The 21,295-nt window shown below is 51.4% G+C and overlaps 1 protein-coding gene across 3 annotated transcripts in view; it reads left to right on the top strand.

The window, feature by feature from the left end:
* snx6 (sorting nexin 6) overlaps window positions 1-21,295 on the top strand; it is a 28,133-nt gene that overhangs the window by 2,468 nt on the left and 4,370 nt on the right. For all 3 annotated transcript variants that reach the window (XM_061925171.1, XM_061925172.1, XM_061925170.1), the window contains exons 3-8: window positions 4,250-4,354; window positions 4,426-4,536; window positions 4,601-4,722; window positions 4,786-4,909; window positions 17,716-17,811; window positions 17,888-17,993. In XM_061925171.1, coding sequence (XP_061781155.1) covers window positions 4,250-4,354; window positions 4,426-4,536; window positions 4,601-4,722; window positions 4,786-4,909; window positions 17,716-17,811; window positions 17,888-17,993 — 664 coding nt within the window. The remainder of the gene's footprint in view (window positions 1-4,249; window positions 4,355-4,425; window positions 4,537-4,600; window positions 4,723-4,785; window positions 4,910-17,715; window positions 17,812-17,887; window positions 17,994-21,295) is intronic.

Below are 21,295 nucleotides of genomic sequence, written 5' to 3'. Positions count from 1 at the left end.
GGTAATCTCATTAGTTACTATGGTAATCTAAATCACAGCAGCTCAGACGAGGCACTGTCACGCCAAATTTCTTCCCCCTACAACCCCCCCCCCCGCATTTACTTCCAGGGTAATTTCCTCTTACGTCATTGACAGCGATCGATAACACTTCGGCTTTGACTGCCCGTCGCTGGAAGGATACTTGTTTTTTTTTGTTTTTTTAAATTTTTTATAATATAGCGTTAACAAAACGTCTGTATTAATCGGACAAATTAACTTGAGGATATTCCTGACTGCACATTTGACGGACAATTAAACAATTTTTTATTCGTTTTCCACGGACAGAAGTTCCCAGCAGCGGCCCTAACACTGCGCCTGAAATTTTCCCTAACACTCCGCCTGGAATTTTTCGAAGCCTCCTGGTGTTTGACATAAGTCCCCTGGGAAAGATAAAGACAAATGTCATTCAGTGACCACCATTTTCAGGAGATTTGGATTCTATTGATCGCTGTCAATGTCGTAAGAGGAAATTACCCCGGAAGTAAATGGGGGGGGGGGGAAGGTTTTTGTAGGGGGAAGACATTTGGCGTGACAGCACCAAGCAGGGTGGGTGGGAAGCGTTTCCACATAGTTTTTCTAGCGCGGCCAGCCTGAAATGCGGAAGGAGAGTTTTACAACAAAGTTCTAAAGCTTAGTGATGTATCAGATATATCAGATTGGTGTGGGTTTTTTTTTTACCCTTCTCGTTCATATTTCGTTGTTTGTTGCATTTTTTGTGTTTCACTTGATGGAGAGGGGGTGTGACTTCATATGTTGTCAATATTCAGTGTTTTATCCTTCATAGTTAATAATGTAGATCCCACATTCTTTATTTTCATGTACATTCTGTATCTCTTATTTAGTAAAAAAAAAAATTAAAATTCCATTCCGTTTTTTAAGGCAGTCTATCATAAAGTTTTTTGCATTCAGACATTATTGTGAGGTTTTGTATTAGTGTTCCTAAAAATCAGATATACCGGCCCCCAGACACATTTTTTTCTATAAATTTGGCCCCTGAGTCAAAATAATTGCCCATGCCTGCCTTATAATATGGGTTAGCATAGCATTGTTGAGGTAAGCACATTGTCCTGTGTTTAGCATAGCATCGTTAAATAAATAAATGATAAATGGGTTGTACTTGTATAGCGCTTTTCTACCTTCAAGGTACTCAAAGCGCTTTGACACTACTTCCACATTTACCCATTCACACACACATTCACACACTGATGGAGGGAGCTGCCATGCAAGGCGCTAACCAGCACCCATCAGGAGCAAGGGTGAAGTGTCTTGCTCAGGACACAACGGACATGACGAGGTTGGTACTAGGTGGGGATTGAACCAGGGACCCTAGGGTCGCGCACGGCCATTCTTCCACCGCGCCACGCCGTCCCATCGTTGAAATTAACATATTGTCTTGTGGTTAAAATAGCAACATTGGGGTTGCGTTAGCATCGATGAGAGTAATTGAGGTTAGCATAACATTGAGGTTAGCACAGTCTCATTGGTGAGCGCATACCATTACGCAGGTTGTTGTGGCGTAATGCGGGTGAGTATAGCATCGTTGAGGTTAGTGTATTGATTTGAGGTTACCATAGCATCATTAGGGTTAGCATATTGTTTTGAAGTTAGCATAGCATCATTAGGGTTAGGATAGCGCCATTGAGGTTAGCATAAATCATTGAAATTAGCATAGCGTCATTGATGTTAGCATAGCATATTTGTTTAGCATAGCATATTTGAGGTTAGGATAGCATCAATGAGAGTAATTGAGGTTAGCATAACATCAAATCAAATCAAATCAACTTTATTTATAGAGCACATTTAAAATTTACCACAGGGGTAGCCAAAGTGCTGTACAATGAGCAGGTTAAAAGATAAAACGAGTACCGAGCAAACACAACACAACACAAACAGAACACGATAAAAAATAAATAATTAAAATAGAATTAATAAAAACATAAAAACAGGATCACAGCAGGTGTATTATGGGGCGCCATTGCAGGATGGATATCACTCAGTGTTAAAAGCCATGGAATAAAAGTATGTTTTTAAGAGAGATTTAAAAACAGGAAGAGAGGAGGCTTGTCTAACACTCAGGGGTAGGTCGTTCCAGAGCTTGGGAGCAGCAACGGCGAAAGCTCTGTCACCTCTAAGCTTCAGCCTTGTGTCAGGGACCGTCAACAGCAGCTGATCGGCTGATCTTAAGGATCGGGTGGGGCAGTAAGGCTGAAGGAGGTCGGAGAGATAGGTTGGCGCGAGGTTGTTTAGACATTTAAAAACAAATAAAAGGAGTTTAAAATGTATTCGGTAACGCACAGGGAGCCAGTGAAGGGACGCTAAAATAGGGGTGATGTGCTCACGTCTGCGGGTCTGTGTTAGCAGACGAGCAGCAGAGTTCTGCACGAGCTGCAGGCGGGCGAGGGAGGCCTGGCTAATGCCAACATACAGGGCATTACAGTAATCAAGACGAGTCGAGATAAAAGCGTGGATTAATTTCTCAAGATCATGTCTTGATAGAAGCGGTTTCACTTTCGCTATTTGGCGTAATTGATAAAAGCTTTTTTGAACGACGCTGCTGATTTGTTTTTCGAATTTAAAATCTGAGTCAAACTTTACCCCCAGGTTTGTGACAGAGTCGCTGAGATACGGGGTCAGAGTGCCGAGGTCAACGTTGGGGGAGGGAGAGCGACTTGGACCGAACAACATAACTTCTGTTTTATCTTCATTTAGGCTCAGGAAGTTAGCTGAAAGTCAGACTTTGATGTCGTGCAGGCAGTCAATAAGACGTTGAACCGTGTTATTTTGTGCCATGGGAAAATAAATCTGGCAATCATCGGCATAAAAATGAAATGCAATACTGTACTTCCTAAAAATAGAACCAAGGGGGAGAAGGTAAAGCGCAAATAAAATTGGGGCAAGGATTGAGCCCTGGGGGACCCCATGTGGTAAAGGAGCTGTGGACGACATAAAACTGTCTACTTTTACACAAAAACTCCTGTCGGTTAGGTACGACCGGAACCAGTTGAGGGCGACGCCCTTAATGCCCACACAGTTCTCAAGACGAGTGATTAAGGTGGTGTGGTCGACGGTGTCGAACGCAGCAGACAACATTGAGGTTAGCACAGTCTCATTGGTGAGCGCATACCAATACGCAGGTTGTTGTGGCGTAATGCGGGTGAGCATAGCATCGTTGAGGTTAGCATATTGTTTTGAAGTTAGCATAGCATCATTAGGGTTAGCATATTGTTTTGAAGTTAGCATAGCATCATTAGGGTTAGCATATTGTTTTGAAGTTAGCATAGCATCATTAGGGGCGGCACGGTGGGTTAGGGGTTAGTGCATCTGCCTCACAATACGAAGGTCCTGAGTGGTCTTGGGTTCAATCCCGGGCTCGGGATCTTTCTGTGTGGAGTTTGCATGTTCTCCCCGTGACTGCGTGGGTTCCCTCCGGGTACTCCGGCTTCCTCCCACTTCCAAAGACATGCACCTGGGGATAGGTTGATTGGCAACACTAAATTGGCCCTAGTGTGTGGATGTGAGTGTGAATGTTGTCTGTCTATCTGTGTTGGCCCTGCGATGAGGTGGCGACTTGTCCAGGGTGTACCCCGCCTTCCGCCCGATTGTAGCTGAGATAGGCTCCAGCACCCCCCGCGACCCCAAAAAGGAATAAGCGGTAGAAAATGGATGGATGGCATAGTATCATTAGGGTTAGGATAGCACCATTGAGGTTAGCATAGCGTCATTGATGTTAGCATAATGTTGTTTTGTTTAGCAAAGCATATTTGAGGTTAGGATAGCATCACATTGGTGAGCGCATACCATTACGCAGGTTATTGTGCGTAATGCGGCTGAGCATAGCATTGTTGAGGTTAGCATATTGTTTTGAAGTTAGCATAGCATCATTAGGGTTAGCATATTGTTTTGAAGTTAGCATAGCGTCATTGGGGTTGAGCATAAATCATTGAGATTAGCATAGCGTCATTGATGTTAGCATAACGTTGTTTTATTTAGCATACCATATTTGAGATTAGCATAGCGTTATTGGGGTTCGCATATCCAAGCTAGCTACTGTCTGTCCTTGGTTTCGATGCTAACTGCTGCTTTATTGGAACTGGTTGTGCTCACGTGGTGCTGTTAGCATTAGCCTGATTAGCGCTCAGCTGCGTAACAGCATCCTCTTGCCAGGGGGGAGCAGGTGCATCATGGAAAATGTGTGTGTGTGTGTGTGTAGCCCAGGGCGGTCAACGTGGACCTCCAGACGGACGCCACGCTGCAGGTGGACATCTCCGACGCCCTGAGCGAGCGAGACAAGGTGAAGTTCACCGTGCACACCAAGGTGAGACGCCGCCGCCACTTCCTGTTCTTTTTGAGCGCCGCTGACGTGCGCTGCGCCCGTGTCGCGCACAGAGCACGCTGCCCAACTTCAAGCAGAGCGAGTTCTCGGTGGTCCGCCAGCACGAGGAGTTTATCTGGCTGCACGACTCCTTCGTGGAGAACGAGGACTACGCCGGCTACATCGTGAGTGGGCGCACACGCCTGCCCTCCCACTTCCTGTCAGCTGACCCTCGCTGTCCCCACCCAGATACCGCCCGCCCCCCCCAGGCCGGACTTTGACGCCTCCAGAGAGAAGCTGCAGAAGCTGGGCGAAGGCGAAGGCTCCATGACCAAGGAGGAGTTCACCAAGATGAAGCAGGAGCTGGAGGCGTGAGTTCTGCTCACCTGTGCGCTCACACCTTGTCGCCTCACTTCCTGTCATGTGACCCCCAGAGAGTACCTGGCCATCTTTAAAAAGACGGTGGCCATGCACGAGGTCTTTCTGTGTCGAGTAGCGGCGCACCCTGTCCTCCGCAAGGACCTCAACTTCCACGTCTTCCTGGAGTACAACCAGGACGTACGTGACTCCCTCCCTAATGTCGCTCACGTGTGTCCGTCTTGTCAAATGTCGCTCACGTGTCTGTCTTGTCAAACGTCGCTCACATGTGTCTGCTTTGTCAAATGTCGCTCACGTGTGTCTGTCTTGTCAAACGTCGCTCACTTGTGTCTGTCTTGTCAAACGTCGCTCACGTGTGCCTGTCTTGTCAAACGTCGCTCACGTATCTGTCTTGTCAAACGTCGCTCACGTGGGTCTGTCTTGTCAAACGTCGCTCACGTGGGTCTGTCTTGTCAAACGTCGCTCACGTGGGTCTGTCTTGTCAAACGTAGCTCACGTGTGTCTGTCTTGTCAAATGTCGCTCATGTGTGTCTGTCTTGTCAAATGTCGCTCACGTGTGCCTGTGTTGTCAAACGTCGCTCACGTGTCTATCTTGTCGCTCACGTGTGCCTGTGTTGTCAAACGTCGCTCACGTGTGTCTGTTTTTTCGCTCACGTGTCTCTGTCTTGTCAAACGTCGCTCACATGTGTCTGTCTTGTCAAACGTCGCTCACGTGTCTATCTTGTCGCTCACGTGTGCCTGTCTTGTCAAACGTCGCTCACGTGTCTATCTTGTCGCTCACGTGTGCCTGTCTTGTCAAACGTCGCTCACATGTGTCTGTCTTGTCAAACGTCGCTCACGTGTCTATCTTGTCGCTCACGTGTGTCTGTCTTGTCAAACGTCGCTCACGTGTCTATCTTGTCGCTCACGTGTGCCTGTCTTGTCAAACGTCGCTCACGTGTCTATCTTGTCGCTCACGTGTGCCTGTCTTGTCAAACGTCGCTCACATGTGTCTGTCTTGTCAAACGTCGCTCACGTGTCTATCTTGTCGCTCACGTGTGCCTGTCTTGTCAAACGTCGCTCACATGTCTATCTTGTCGCTCACGTGTGCCTGTGTTGTCAAACGTCGCTCACGTGTGTCTGTTTTTTCGCTCACGTGTGTCTGTCTTGTCAAACGTCGCTCACATGTGTCTGTCTTGTCAAACGTCGCTCACGTGTCTATCTTGTCGCTCACGTGTGCCTGTCTTGTCAAACGTCGCTCACGTGTCTATCTTGTCGCTCACGTGTGCCTGTCTTATCAAACGTCGCTCACGTGCCTGTCATGTCAAACGTCGCTCACGTGTCTATCTTGTCGCTCACGTGTGCCTGTCTTGTCAAACGTCGCTCACGTGTGCCTGTCTTGTCAAACGTCGCTCACGTGTGTCTGTCTTGTCAAACGTCGCTCACGTGGATCTGTCTTGTCAAACATCGCTCACGTGTGTCTGTCTTGTCAAACGTCGCTCACGTTTGTCTGTATTGTCAAACGTCGCTCATGTGTGGCTGTCTTGTCAAACGTCGCTCACGTGTGTCTGTCTTGTCAGTGTGCCTGTCTTATCAAACGTCGCTCACGTGCCTGTCATGTCAAACGTCGCTCACGTGTCTATCTTGTCGCTCACGTGTGCCTGTCTTGTCAAACGTCACTCACGTGTGTCTGTCTTGTCAAACGTCGCTCACGTGTGCCTGTCTTGTCAAACGTCGCTCGCGTGTGCCTGTCTTGTCAAACGTCGCTCACATGTGCCTGTCTTGTCAAACGTCGCTCACGTGTGCCTGTCTTGTCAAACGTCGCTCACGTGTGTCTGTTTTTTCGCTCACGTGTGCCTGTCTTGTCAAACGTCGCTCACATGTGTCTGTCTTGTCAAACGTCGCTCACGTGTCTATCTTGTCGCTCACGTGTGCCTGTCTTGTCAAATGGCGCTCACGTGTCTATCTTGTCGCTCACGTGTGCCTGTCTTGTCAAACGTCGCTCACGTGTCTATCTTGTCGCTCACGTGTGCCTGTCTTGTCAAACGTTGCTCATGTGTGTCTGTCTTGTCAAACGTAGCTCACGTGTGTCTGTCTTGTCAAACGTCGCTCACGTGTGCCTGTCTTGTCAAACGTCGCTCACGTGTGCCTGTCTTGTCAAACGTCGCTCACGTGTGCCTGTCTTGTCATACGTCGCTCACGTGTGCCTGTCTTGTCAAACGTCGCTCGCGTGTGCCTGTCTTGTCAAACGTCGCTCACGTGTCTATCTTGTCGCTCACGTGTGCCTGTCTTGTCAAACGTCACTCACGTGTGTCTGTCTTGTCAAACGTCACTCACGTGTGTCTGTCTTGTCAAACGTCGCTCACGTGTGCCTGTCTTGTCAAACGTCGCTCGCGTGTGCCTGTCTTGTCAAACGTCGCTCACGTGTCTATCTTGTCGCTCACGTGTGCCTGTCTTGTCAAACGTCGCTCACATGTGCCTGTCTTGTCAAACGTTGCTCACGTGTGCCTGTCTTGTCAAACGTCGCTCACGTGTGTCTGTTTTTTCGCTCACGTGTGCCTGTCTTGTCAAACGTCGCTCACATGTGTCTGTCTTGTCAAACGTCGCTCACGTGTCTTATCTTGTCGCTCACGTGTGCCTGTCTTGTCAAATGGCGCTCACGTGTCTATCTTGTCGCTCACGTGTGCCTGTCTTGTCAAACGTCGCTCACGTGTCTATCTTGTCGCTCACGTGTGCCTGTCTTGTCAAACGTTGCTCATGTGTGTCTGTCTTGTCAAACGTAGCTCACGTGTGTCTGTCTTGTCAAACGTCGCTCACGTGTGCCTGTCTTGTCAAACGTCGCTCACGTGTGCCTGTCTTGTCAAACGTCGCTCACGTGTGCCTGTCTTGTCATACGTCGCTCACGTGTGCCTGTCTTGTCAAACGTCGCTCACGTGTGCCTGTCTTGTCAAACGTCGCTCGCGTGTGTCTGTCTTGTCAAACGTCGCTCACGTGTGCCTGTCTTGTCAAACGTCGCTCACGTGAGCCTGTCTTGTCAAACGTCGCTCACGTGAGCCTGTCTTGTCAAACGTCGCTCACGTGTGCCTGTCTTGTCAAACGTCGCTCACGTGTGCCTGTCTTGTCAAACGTCGCTCACGTGTGTCTGTTTTTTCGCTCACGTGTGCCTGTCTTGTCAAACGTTGCTCACGTGTCTATCTTGTCGCTCACGTGTGCCTGTCTTGTCAAATGTCGCTCACGTGTCTATCTTGTCGCTCACATGTGCCTGTCTTGTCAAACGTCGCTCACGTGTCTATCTTGTCGCTCACGTGTGCCTGTCTTGTCAAACGCCGCTCATGTGTGTCTGTCTTGTCAAACGTCGCTCACGTGTGCCTGTCTTGTCAAACGTCGCTCACGTGTGCCTGTCTTGTCAAACGTCGCTCATGTGTGCTTGTCTTGTCAAACGTCGCTCACGTGTGCCTGTCTTGTCATACGTCGCTCACGTGTGCCTGTCTTGTCAAACGTTGCTCACGTGTGTCTGTCTTGTCAAACGTCGCTCGCGTGTGCCTGTCTTGTCAAACGTCGCGCACGTGTCTATCTTGTCGCTCACGTGTGCCTGTCTTGTCAAACGTTGCTCATGTGTGTCTGTCTTGTCAAACGTTGCTCACGTGTGTCTGTCTTGTCAAACGTCGCTCACGTGTGCCTGTCTTGTCAAACGTCGCTCACGTGTGCCTGTCTTATCAAACGTCGCTCACGTGTGCCTGTCTTGTCATACGTCGCTCACGTGTGCCTGTCTTGTCAAACGTCGCTCACGTGTGCCTGTCTTATCAAACGTCGCTCGCGTGTGCCTGTCTTGTCAAACGTCGGTCACGTGTCTATCTTGTCGCTCACGTGTGCCTGTCTTGTCAAACGTCACTCACGTGTGTCTGTTTTGTCGTTCACTTGTCTGTCTTGTCAAAAGTCGCTCACGTGAGCCTGTCTCGTCAAACGTCGCTCACGTGAGCCTGTCTTGTCAAACGTCGCTCACGTGTGCCTGTCTTGTCAAACGTCGCTCACGTGTGCCTGTCTTGTCAAACGTCGCTCACGTGTGTCTGTTTTTTCGCTCACGTGTGCCTGTCTTGTCAAACGTCGCTCACGTGTCTATCTTGTCGCTCACGTGTGCCTGTCTTGTCAAATGTCGCTCACGTGTCTATCTTGTCGCTCACATGTGCCTGTCTTGTCAAACGTCGCTCACGTGTCTATCTTGTCGCTCACGTGTGCCTGTCTTGTCAAATGTTGCTCATGTGTGTCTGTCTTGTCAAACGTTGCTCATGTGTGTCTGTCTTGTCAAACGTCGCTCACGTGTGCCTGTCTTGTCAAACGTCGCTCACGTGTGCCTGTCTTGTCAAACGTCGCTCACGTGTGCCTGTCTTGTCAAACGTCGCTCACGTGTGCCTGTCTTGTCATACGTCGCTCACGTGTGCCTGTCTTGTCAAACGTTGCTCACGTGTGTCTGTCTTGTCAAACGTAGCTCACGTGTGTCTGTCTTGTCAAACGTCGCTCACGTGTGCCTGTCTTGTCAAACGTCGCTCACGTGTGCCTGTCTTGTCAAACGTCGCTCACGTGTGCCTGTCTTGTCATACGTCGCTCACGTGTGCCTGTCTTGTCAAACGTCGCTCACGTGTGCCTGTCTTGTCAAACGTCGCTCGCGTGTGTCTGTCTTGTCAAACGTCGCTCACGTGTGCCTGTCTTGTCAAACGTCGCTCACGTGAGCCTGTCTTGTCAAACGTCGCTCACGTGAGCCTGTCTTGTCAAACGTCGCTCACGTGTGCCTGTCTTGTCAAACGTCGCTCACGTGTGCCTGTCTTGTCAAACGTCGCTCACGTGTGTCTGTTTTTTCGCTCACGTGTGCCTGTCTTGTCAAACGTCGCTCACGTGTCTATCTTGTCGCTCACGTGTGCCTGTCTTGTCAAATGTCGCTCACGTGTCTATCTTGTCGCTCACATGTGCCTGTCTTGTCAAACGTCGCTCACGTGTCTATCTTGTCGCTCACGTGTGCCTGTCTTGTCAAACGCCGCTCATGTGTGTCTGTCTTGTCAAACGTCGCTCACGTGTGCCTGTCTTGTCAAACGTCGCTCACGTGTGCCTGTCTTGTCAAACGTCGCTCATGTGTGCTTGTCTTGTCAAACGTCGCTCACGTGTGCCTGTCTTGTCATACGTCGCTCACGTGTGCCTGTCTTGTCAAACGTTGCTCACGTGTGTCTGTCTTGTCAAACGTCGCTCGCGTGTGCCTGTCTTGTCAAACGTCGCGCACGTGTCTATCTTGTCGCTCACGTGTGCCTGTCTTGTCAAACGTTGCTCATGTGTGTCTGTCTTGTCAAACGTTGCTCACGTGTGTCTGTCTTGTCAAACGTCGCTCACGTGTGCCTGTCTTGTCAAACGTCGCTCACGTGTGCCTGTCTTATCAAACGTCGCTCACGTGTGCCTGTCTTGTCATACGTCGCTCACGTGTGCCTGTCTTGTCAAACGTCGCTCACGTGTGCCTGTCTTATCAAACGTCGCTCGCGTGTGCCTGTCTTGTCAAACGTCGGTCACGTGTCTATCTTGTCGCTCACGTGTGCCTGTCTTGTCAAACGTCACTCACGTGTGTCTGTTTTGTCGTTCACTTGTCTGTCTTGTCAAAAGTCGCTCACGTGAGCCTGTCTCGTCAAACGTTGCTCACGTGAGCCTGTCTTGTCAAACGTCGCTCACGTGTGCCTGTCTTGTCAAACGTCGCTCACGTGTGCCTGTCTTGTCAAACGTCGCTCACGTGTGTCTGTTTTTTCGCTCACGTGTGCCTGTCTTGTCAAACGTCGCTCACGTGTCTATCTTGTCGCTCACGTGTGCCTGTCTTGTCAAATGTCGCTCACGTGTCTATCTTGTCGCTCACATGTGCCTGTCTTGTCAAACGTCGCTCACGTGTCTATCTTGTCGCTCACGTGTGCCTGTCTTGTCAAATGTTGCTCATGTGTGTCTGTCTTGTCAAACGTTGCTCATGTGTGTCTGTCTTGTCAAACGTCGCTCACGTGTGCCTGTCTTGTCAAACGTCGCTCACGTGTGCCTGTCTTGTCAAACGTCGCTCACGTGTGCCTGTCTTGTCAAACGTCGCTCACGTGTGCCTGTCTTGTCATACGTCGCTCACGTGTGCCTGTCTTGTCAAACGTTGCTCACGTGTGTCTGTCTTGTCAAACGTAGCTCACGTGTGTCTGTCTTGTCAAACGTCGCTCACGTGTGCCTGTCTTGTCAAACGTCGCTCACGTGTGCCTGTCTTGTCAAACGTCGCTCACGTGTGCCTGTCTTGTCATACGTCGCTCACGTGTGCCTGTCTTGTCAAACGTCGCTCACGTGTGCCTGTCTTGTCAAACGTCGCTCGCGTGTGTCTGTCTTGTCAAACGTCGCTCACGTGTGCCTGTCTTGTCAAACGTCGCTCACGTGAGCCTGTCTTGTCAAACGTCGCTCACGTGAGCCTGTCTTGTCAAACGTCGCTCACGTGTGCCTGTCTTGTCAAACGTCGCTCACGTGTGCCTGTCTTGTCAAACGTCGCTCACGTGTGTCTGTTTTTTCGCTCACGTGTGCCTGTCTTGTCAAACGTCGCTCACGTGTCTATCTTGTCGCTCACGTGTGCCTGTCTTGTCAAATGTCGCTCACGTGTCTATCTTGTCGCTCACATGTGCCTGTCTTGTCAAACGTCGCTCACGTGTCTATCTTGTCGCTCACGTGTGCCTGTCTTGTCAAACGTCGCTCGCGTGTGCCTGTCTTGTCAAACGTCGGTCACGTGTCTATCTTGTCGCTCACGTGTGCCTGTCTTGTCAAACGTCACTCACGTGTGTCTGTTTTGTCGTTCACTTGTCTGTCTTGTCAAAAGTCGCTCACGTGAGCCTGTGTCGTCAAACGTCGCTCACGTGAGCCTGTCTTGTCAAACGTCGCTCACGTGTGCCTGTCTTGTCAAACGTCGCTCACGTGTGCCTGTCTTGTCAAACGTCGCTCACGTGTGTCTGTTTTTTCGCTCACGTGTGCCTGTCTTGTCAAACGTCGCTCACGTGTCTATCTTGTCGCTCACGTGTGCCTGTCTTGTCAAATGTCGCTCACGTGTCTATCTTGTCGCTCACATGTGCCTGTCTTGTCAAACGTCGCTCACGTGTCTATCTTGTCGCTCACGTGTGCCTGTCTTGTCAAATGTTGCTCATGTGTGTCTGTCTTGTCAAACGTTGCTCATGTGTGTCTGTCTTGTCAAACGTCGCTCACGTGTGCCTGTCTTGTCAAACGTCGCTCACGTGTGCCTGTCTTGTCAAACGTCGCTCACGTGTGCCTGTCTTGTCAAACGTCGCTCACGTGTGCCTGTCTTGTCATACGTCGCTCACGTGTGCCTGTCTTGTCAAACGTTGCTCACGTGTGTCTGTCTTGTCAAACGTAGCTCACGTGTGTCTGTCTTGTCAAACGTCGCTCACGTGTGCCTGTCTTGTCAAACGTCGCTCACGTGTGCCTGTCTTGTCAAACGTCGCTCACGTGTGCCTGTCTTGTCATACGTCGCTCACGTGTGCCTGTCTTGTCAAACGTCGCTCACGTGTGCCTGTCTTGTCAAACGTCGCTCGCGTGTGTCTGTCTTGTCAAACGTCGCTCACGTGTGCCTGTCTTGTCAAACGTCGCTCACGTGAGCCTGTCTTGTCAAACGTCGCTCACGTGAGCCTGTCTTGTCAAACGTCGCTCACGTGTGCCTGTCTTGTCAAACGTCGCTCACGTGTGCCTGTCTTGTCAAACGTCGCTCACGTGTGTCTGTTTTTTCGCTCACGTGTGCCTGTCTTGTCAAACGTCGCTCACGTGTCTATCTTGTCGCTCACGTGTGCCTGTCTTGTCAAATGTCGCTCACGTGTCTATCTTGTCGCTCACATGTGCCTGTCTTGTCAAACGTCGCTCACGTGTCTATCTTGTCGCTCACGTGTGCCTGTCTTGTCAAACGCCGCTCATGTGTGTCTGTCTTGTCAAACGTCGCTCACGTGTGCCTGTCTTGTCAAACGTCGCTCACGTGTGCCTGTCTTGTCAAACGTCGCTCATGTGTGCTTGTCTTGTCAAACGTCGCTCACGTGTGCCTGTCTTGTCATACGTCGCTCACGTGTGCCTGTCTTGTCAAACGTTGCTCACGTGTGTCTGTCTTGTCAAACGTCGCTCGCGTGTGCCTGTCTTGTCAAACGTCGCGCACGTGTCTATCTTGTCGCTCACGTGTGCCTGTCTTGTCAAACGTTGCTCATGTGTGTCTGTCTTGTCAAACGTTGCTCACGTGTGTCTGTCTTGTCAAACGTCGCTCACGTGTGCCTGTCTTGTCAAACGTCGCTCACGTGTGCCTGTCTTATCAAACGTCGCTCACGTGTGCCTGTCTTGTCATACGTCGCTCACGTGTGCCTGTCTTGTCAAACGTCGCTCACGTGTGCCTGTCTTATCAAACGTCGCTCGCGTGTGCCTGTCTTGTCAAACGTCGGTCACGTGTCTATCTTGTCGCTCACGTGTGCCTGTCTTGTCAAACGTCACTCACGTGTGTCTGTTTTGTCGTTCACTTGTCTGTCTTGTCAAAAGTCGCTCACGTGAGCCTGTCTCGTCAAACGTCGCTCACGTGAGCCTGTCTTGTCAAACGTCGCTCACGTGTGCCTGTCTTGTCAAACGTCGCTCACGTGTGCCTGTCTTGTCAAACGTCGCTCACGTGTGTCTGTTTTTTCGCTCACGTGTGTCTATCTTGTCGCTCACGTGTGCCTGTCTTGTCAAATGTCGCTCACGTGTCTATCTTGTCGCTCACATGTGCCTGTCTTGTCAAACGTCGCTCACGTGTCTATCTTGTCGCTCACGTGTGCCTGTCTTGTCAAATGTTGCTCATGTGTGTCTGTCTTGTCAAACGTTGCTCATGTGTGTCTGTCTTGTCAAACGTCGCTCACGTGTGCCTGTCTTGTCAAACGTCGCTCACGTGTGCCTGTCTTGTCAAACGTCGCTCACGTGTGCCTGTCTTGTCAAACGTCGCTCACGTGTGCCTGTCTTGTCATACGTCGCTCACGTGTGCCTGTCTTGTCAAACGTTGCTCACGTGTGTCTGTCTTGTCAAACGTAGCTCACGTGTGTCTGTCTTGTCAAACGTCGCTCACGTGTGCCTGTCTTGTCAAACGTCGCTCACGTGTGCCTGTCTTGTCAAACGTCGCTCACGTGTGCCTGTCTTGTCATACGTCGCTCACGTGTGCCTGTCTTGTCAAACGTCGCTCACGTGTGCCTGTCTTGTCAAACGTCGCTCGCGTGTGTCTGTCTTGTCAAACGTCGCTCACGTGTGCCTGTCTTGTCAAACGTCGCTCACGTGAGCCTGTCTTGTCAAACGTCGCTCACGTGAGCCTGTCTTGTCAAACGTCGCTCACGTGTGCCTGTCTTGTCAAACGTCGCTCACGTGTGCCTGTCTTGTCAAACGTCGCTCACGTGTGTCTGTTTTTTCGCTCACGTGTGCCTGTCTTGTCAAACGTCGCTCACGTGTCTATCTTGTCGCTCACGTGTGCCTGTCTTGTCAAATGTCGCTCACGTGTCTATCTTGTCGCTCACATGTGCCTGTCTTGTCAAACGTCGCTCACGTGTCTATCTTGTCGCTCACGTGTGCCTGTCTTGTCAAACGTCGCTCGCGTGTGCCTGTCTTGTCAAACGTCGGTCACGTGTCTATCTTGTCGCTCACGTGTGCCTGTCTTGTCAAACGTCACTCACGTGTGTCTGTTTTGTCGTTCACTTGTCTGTCTTGTCAAAAGTCGCTCACGTGAGCCTGTCTCGTCAAACGTCGCTCACGTGAGCCTGTCTTGTCAAACGTCGCTCACGTGTGCCTGTCTTGTCAAACGTCGCTCACGTGTGCCTGTCTTGTCAAACGTCGCTCACGTGTGTCTGTTTTTTCGCTCACGTGTGCCTGTCTTGTCAAACGTCGCTCACGTGTCTATCTTGTCGCTCACGTGTGCCTGTCTTGTCAAATGTCGCTCACGTGTCTATCTTGTCGCTCACATGTGCCTGTCTTGTCAAACGTCGCTCACGTGTCTATCTTGTCGCTCACGTGTGCCTGTCTTGTCAAATGTTGCTCATGTGTGTCTGTCTTGTCAAACGTTGCTCATGTGTGTCTGTCTTGTCAAACGTCGCTCACGTGTGCCTGTCTTGTCAAACGTCGCTCACGTGTGCCTGTCTTGTCAAACGTCGCTCACGTGTGCCTGTCTTGTCAAACGTCGCTCACGTGTGCCTGTCTTGTCATACGTCGCTCACGTGTGCCTGTCTTGTCAAACGTTGCTCACGTGTGTCTGTCTTGTCAAACGTAGCTCACGTGTGTCTGTCTTGTCAAACGTCGCTCACGTGTGCCTGTCTTGTCAAACGTCGCTCACGTGTGCCTGTCTTGTCAAACGTCGCTCACGTGTGCCTGTCTTGTCATACGTCGCTCACGTGTGCCTGTCTTGTCAAACGTCGCTCACGTGTGCCTGTCTTGTCAAACGTCGCTCGCGTGTGTCTGTCTTGTCAAACGTCGCTCACGTGTGCCTGTCTTGTCAAACGTCGCTCACGTGAGCCTGTCTTGTCAAACGTCGCTCACGTGAGCCTGTCTTGTCAAACGTCGCTCACGTGTGCCTGTCTTGTCAAACGTCGCTCACGTGTGCCTGTCTTGTCAAACGTCGCTCACGTGTGTCTGTTTTTTCGCTCACGTGTGCCTGTCTTGTCAAACGTCGCTCACGTGTCTATCTTGTCGCTCACGTGTGCCTGTCTTGTCAAATGTCGCTCACGTGTCTATCTTGTCGCTCACATGTGCCTGTCTTGTCAAACGTCGCTCACGTGTCTATCTTGTCGCTCACGTGTGCCTGTCTTGTCAAACGCCGCTCATGTGTGTCTGTCTTGTCAAACGTCGCTCACGTGTGCCTGTCTTGTCAAACGTCGCTCACGTGTGCCTGTCTTGTCAAACGTCGCTCATGTGTGCTTGTCTTGTCAAACGTCGCTCACGTGTGCCTGTCTTGTCATACGTCGCTCACGTGTGCCTGTCTTGTCAAACGTTGCTCACGTGTGTCTGTCTTGTCAAACGTCGCTCGCGTGTGCCTGTCTTGTCAAACGTCGCGCACGTGTCTATCTTGTCGCTCACGTGTGCCTGTCTTGTCAAACGTTGCTCATGTGTGTCTGTCTTGTCAAACGTTGCTCACGTGTGTCTGTCTTGTCAAACGTCGCTCACGTGTGCCTGTCTTGTCAAACGTCGCTCACGTGTGCCTGTCTTATCAAACGTCGCTCACGTGTGCCTGTCTTGTCATACGTCGCTCACGTGTGCCTGTCTTGTCAAACATCGCTCACGTGTGCCTGTCTTATCAAACGTCGCTCGCGTGTGCCTGTCTTGTCAAACGTCGGTCACGTGTCTATCTTGTCGCTCACGTGTGCCTGTCTTGTCAAACGTCACTCACGTGTGTCTGTTTTGTCGTTCACTTGTCTGTCTTGTCAAAAGTCGCTCACGTGAGCCTGTCTCGTCAAACGTCGCTCACGTGAGCCTGTCTTGTCAAACGTCGCTCACGTGTGCCTGTCTTGTCAAACGTCGCTCACGTGTGCCTGTCTTGTCAAACGTCGCTCACGTGTGTCTGTTTTTTCGCTCACGTGTGCCTGTCTTGTCAAACGTCGCTCACGTGTCTATCTTGTCGCTCACGTGTGCCTGTCTTGTCAAATGTCGCTCACGTGTCTATCTTGTCGCTCACATGTGCCTGTCTTGTCAAACGTCGCTCACGTGTCTATCTTGTCGCTCACGTGTGCCTGTCTTGTCAAATGTTGCTCATGTGTGTCTGTCTTGTCAAACGTTGCTCATGTGTGTCTGTCTTGTCAAACGTCGCTCACGTGTGCCTGTCTTGTCAAACGTCGCTCACGTGTGCCTGTCTTGTCAAACGTCGCTCACGTGTGCCTGTCTTGTCAAACGTCGCTCACGTGTGCCTGTCTTGTCATACGTCGCTCACGTGTGCCTGTCTTGTCAAACGTTGCTCACGTGTGTCTGTCTTGTCAAACGTCGCTCGCGTGTGCCTGTCTTGTCAAACGTCGCTCACGTGTCTATCTTGTCGGTCACGTGTGCCTGTCTTGTCAAACGTCACTCACGTGTGTCTGTTTTGTCGTTCACGTGTCTGTCTTGTCAGACGTCGCTCACGTGTTTCTGTCTTGTCAAACGTCGCTTACGTGTGTCTGTTTCGTCAAACGTTGCTCACATGTGTCTGTCTTGTCAAACGTCGCTCACGTGTGCCTGTCTTGTCAAACGTCGCTCACGTGAGCCTGTCTTGTCAAACGTCGCTCACGTGTGCCTGTCTTGTCAAACGTCGCTCACGTGTGCCTGTCTTGTCAAACGTCGCTCACGTGTGCCTGTCTTGTCAAACGTCGCTCACGTGTCCGTCTTGTCAAACGTCGCTCACGTGTCTATCTTGTCGGTCACGTGTGCCTGTCTTGTCAAACGTCACTCACGTGTGTCTGTTTTGTCGTTCACGTGTCTGTCTTGTCAGACGTCGCTCACGTGTTTCTGTCTTGTCAAACGTCGCTTACGTGTGTCTGTTTCGTCAAACGTTGCTCACATGTGTCTGTCTTGTCAAACGTCGCTCACGTGTGCCTGTCTTGTCAAACGTCGCTCACGTGAGCCTGTCTTGTCAAACGTCGCTCACGTGTGCCTGTCTTGTCAAACGTTGTTCACGTGTGTCCGTTTTGTCAAACGTCGCTCACGTGTGTCTGTCTTGTCAAACGTCGCTCACGTGTCCGTCTTGTCAAACGTCGCTCACGTGTGTCTGTTTCGTCAAACGTCGCTCACGTGTGCCTGTCTTGTCAAACGTCGCTCACGTGTGCCTGTCTTGTCAAACGTCGCTCACGTGAGCCTGTCTTGTCAAACGTCGCTCACGTGAGCCTGTCTTGTCAAACGTCGCTCACGTGTGCCTGTCTTGTCAAACGTCGCTCACGTGTGCCTGTCTTGTCAAACGTCGCTCACGTGTGCCTGTCTTGTCAAATGTCACTCACGTGTGTCTTGTGTTCTTGCAGCTGAGTGTGCGAGGCAAGAACAAGAAGGAGAAGCTGGAGGACTTCTTCAAGAACGTGGTCAAGTCTGCCGATGGAGTCTTGGTGGCGGGCGTCAAGGTGACATGCTGAAGGGGGCGGGGTCACTCGCATGCGTGAGTGTGTGTGTGTGTGACGTGTGTGTGTGTGTCCTCAGGACGTGGACGACTTCTTCGAGCACGAGAAGACGTTCCTGCTGGAATATCACAACCGAGTCAAAGACGCCTCCGCCAAATCTGACAGAATGATTCGCTCGCACAAGAGTAAGTTTCACCTGCGTGTGTGTGATCATTTGGCGTGCGATCGTGTACGTGTGGCGTGCGATCGTGTACGTGTGGCGTGCGATCGTGTACGTGTGGCGTGCGATCGTGTACGTGTGGCGTGCGATCGTGTACGTGTGGCGTGCGATCGTGTACGTGTGGCGTGCGATCGTGTGGCGTGCGATCGTGTGCGTGTGGCGTGCGATCGTGTGCGTGTGGCGTGCGATCGTGGCGTGCGATCGTGTGGCGTGCGATCGTGTGGCGTGCGATCGTGTGGCGTGCGATCGAGTGGCGTGCGATCGTGTGGCGTGCGATCGTGTGGCGTGCGATCGTGTGCATGCGATCGTGGGCGTGTGCGTGCGATCGTGTGCGTGTGGCGTGTGATCGTGTGGCGTGTGATCGTGTGCGTCTGATCGTGTGCGTCTGATCGCGTGCGATCGTGTGCGTGTGGCGCGCGATCGTGTACGTGTGGCGCGCGATCGTGTGCATGTGATCGTGTGCGTGTGAGCGTGTACGTGTGGCGTGTGATCGTGTGCGTGTGAGCGTGTACGTGTGGCGTGTGATCGCGTGCGTGTGATCGTGTACGTGTGGCGTGTGATCGCGTGCGTGTGATCGTGTGGCGTGTGATCGCGTGCGTGTGATCGTGTATGTGTGATCGCGTGCGTGTGATCGTGTATGTGTGGCGTGTGATCGCGTACATGTGGCGTGTGATCGTGTGCGTGTGATCGCGTACGTGTGGCGTGTGATCGCGTACGTGTGGCGTGTGATCGCATACGTGTAGCGTGTGAACGCTGACGTGTGACGTTTGATCGCGTGCGTGTGAACGCTGACGTGTGACATTTGATCGCGTGCGTGTGAACGCTGACGTGTGACGTTTGATCGTGTGCGTGTGTGCGCGTACGTGTGGCGTGTGATCGCGTAATCGCTAATCTGTGATCGCGGACGTGTGACGTGTGAACGCTGACGTGTGACGTTTGATCGTGTGCGTGTGTGCGCGTACGTGTGGCGTGTGATCGCCTAATCGCTAATGTGCGATCGTGTACGTGTGGCGTGCGATCGTTTACGTGTGGTGTACGTGTGGCGTGTGATCGTGTGCGTGCTATCGTGTACGTGTGGCATGCGAACGTGTGCGTGCGATCGTGTGCATGTGATCGTGTACGTGTGGCGCGCGATCATGTGAGTGTGATTGTGTATGTCTGGCGTGTGGTGTGTGATCGCGTGCGTGTGATTGTGTGCGTGTAATCGCGTATGTGTGGCGTGTGATCGCGTACGTGTGGCATGTGATCGTGTACGTGTGGCGTGTAATCACATGCGTGTGACGTGTGATCACATACGTGTGGCGTGTGATCGCGTACGTGTGGCATGTGATCGTGTACGTGTGGCGTGTGATCACATGCGTGTGACGTGTGATCACATACGTGTGGCGTGTGATCGCGTACGTGTGGCGTGTGATCGTGCAATCGCTGACGTGTGATCGTGTGCGTGTGGAGTGTGATCACGTACGTGTGACGTTTGATCGCGTGCGTGTGATCGCGTACGTGTAGCGTGTGATCGCGTAATCGCTAACGTGTGATCGTGTGCGTGTGATCGCGTACGTGTGGCGTGTGATCGCATGATCGCTGACGTGTTATCGCGTGACGTGTGATCGTGTACGTGTAACGTATGATCGTGTGACATATGATCATTTACATGTGTGTGACCAGTGTACGTGTGTGACCGCGTACTTGTGTGACCGTGTACGTGTGGCATATGATCGCGTACGTGTGGCGTGTGATCACATACGTGTGGCGTGTGACGTGTGATCACATGCGTGTGGCGTGTGATCGCGTGCGTGTGATCGCGTAATCGCTGACGTGTGATCGTGTGCGTGTGATCGCGTACGTGTGATCGCATGATCGCTGACGTGTGATCGCGTGACGTGTGACATGTGATCGTGTACGTGTGGCGTGTGATCACATGCGTGTGATCGCGTACGTGTGGCGTGTGATCGTGCAATCGCTGACGTGTGATCGTGTACGTGTGGAGTGTGATCGCGTACGTGTGACGTTTGATCGCGTGCGTACGTGTGGCGTGTGATCGCGTAATCGCTAACGTGTGATCGTGTGCGTGTGATCGCGTACGTGTGATCGCATGATCGCTGACGTGTGATCGCGTGACGTGTGATCGTGTACGTGTAACGTATGATCGTGTGACATATGATCATTTACATGTGTGTGACCAGTGTACGTGTGTGACCGCGTACTTGTGTGACCGTGTACGTGTGATCGCGTACGTGTGGCATATGATCGCGTACGTGTGGCGTGTGATCACATACGTGTGGCGTGTGACGTGTGATCACATGCGTGTGGCGTGTGATCGCGTTTGTGTGATCGCGTGCGTGTGATCGCGTAATCGCTGACGTGTGATCGTGTGCGTGTGATCGCGTACGTGTGATCGCATGATCGCTGACGTGTGACCGCGTACGTTTGACGTATGACCGCGTGACATGTGACCGCGTACGTTTGACGTATGACCGTGTACGTATGACCGTGTACGTGTAACGTATGATCGTGTGACATATGATCATGTACATGTGTGTGACCGCGTACGTGTGATCACATACATGTGTGTGACCGCATCGCGTACGTGTGATCAGGTACGTGTGACCGCGTACGTGTGACGTGTGATCGTGTACGAGTAACGTATGATCGTGTGACATATGATCATGTACATGTGTGACCGCGTACGTGTGATCACGTACATGTGTGTGACCGTGTACGTGTGACGTGTGATCGCGTGACGTGTGAACGCGTACGTTTGACGTATGACCGCGTGATGTGTGATCGTACGCGTGGCGTATGACGTGTGATCGTGTACGTGTGATCCTTCCACAGCTAGTGGGTCCATGATGATGACTTCTGTTTTATTTGATCAGATTTATGTGGCATCTGTGTCGAGGATGCCGTTGTGGCTTCTGCAGCCCTTTGAAACATTTGTGATTAAGGGCTATATATGTATATGTATATGTACATGTACGTGTGATCATGTATTTGTGATCGTGATCGTGTACGTGTAACGTATGATCGTGTGACATATGATCATGTACATGTGTGTGACCAGTGTACGTGTGTGACCGCGTACGTGTGATCACGTACGTATAACGTATGATCGTGTGACATATGATCATGTACATGTCTGTGACCAGTGTACGTGGGACCGCTGACGTGTGACGTGTGACCGCGTACGTGTGATCGATCGCGTACGTGTGATCGTGTATGTGTGATCGTGTACGTGTGATCGTGTACGTGTAACGTATGATCGTGTGA

The sequence above is a fragment of the Nerophis lumbriciformis genome, linkage group LG29 (genome assembly GCF_033978685.3).
Source record: "Nerophis lumbriciformis linkage group LG29, RoL_Nlum_v2.1, whole genome shotgun sequence".
Classification (NCBI taxonomy): Eukaryota; Metazoa; Chordata; class Actinopteri; order Syngnathiformes; family Syngnathidae; genus Nerophis; species Nerophis lumbriciformis.
The sequence above is the reverse complement of the archived record's forward strand: the minus strand, read 5'-3'. Positions and strand labels throughout refer to the sequence as shown.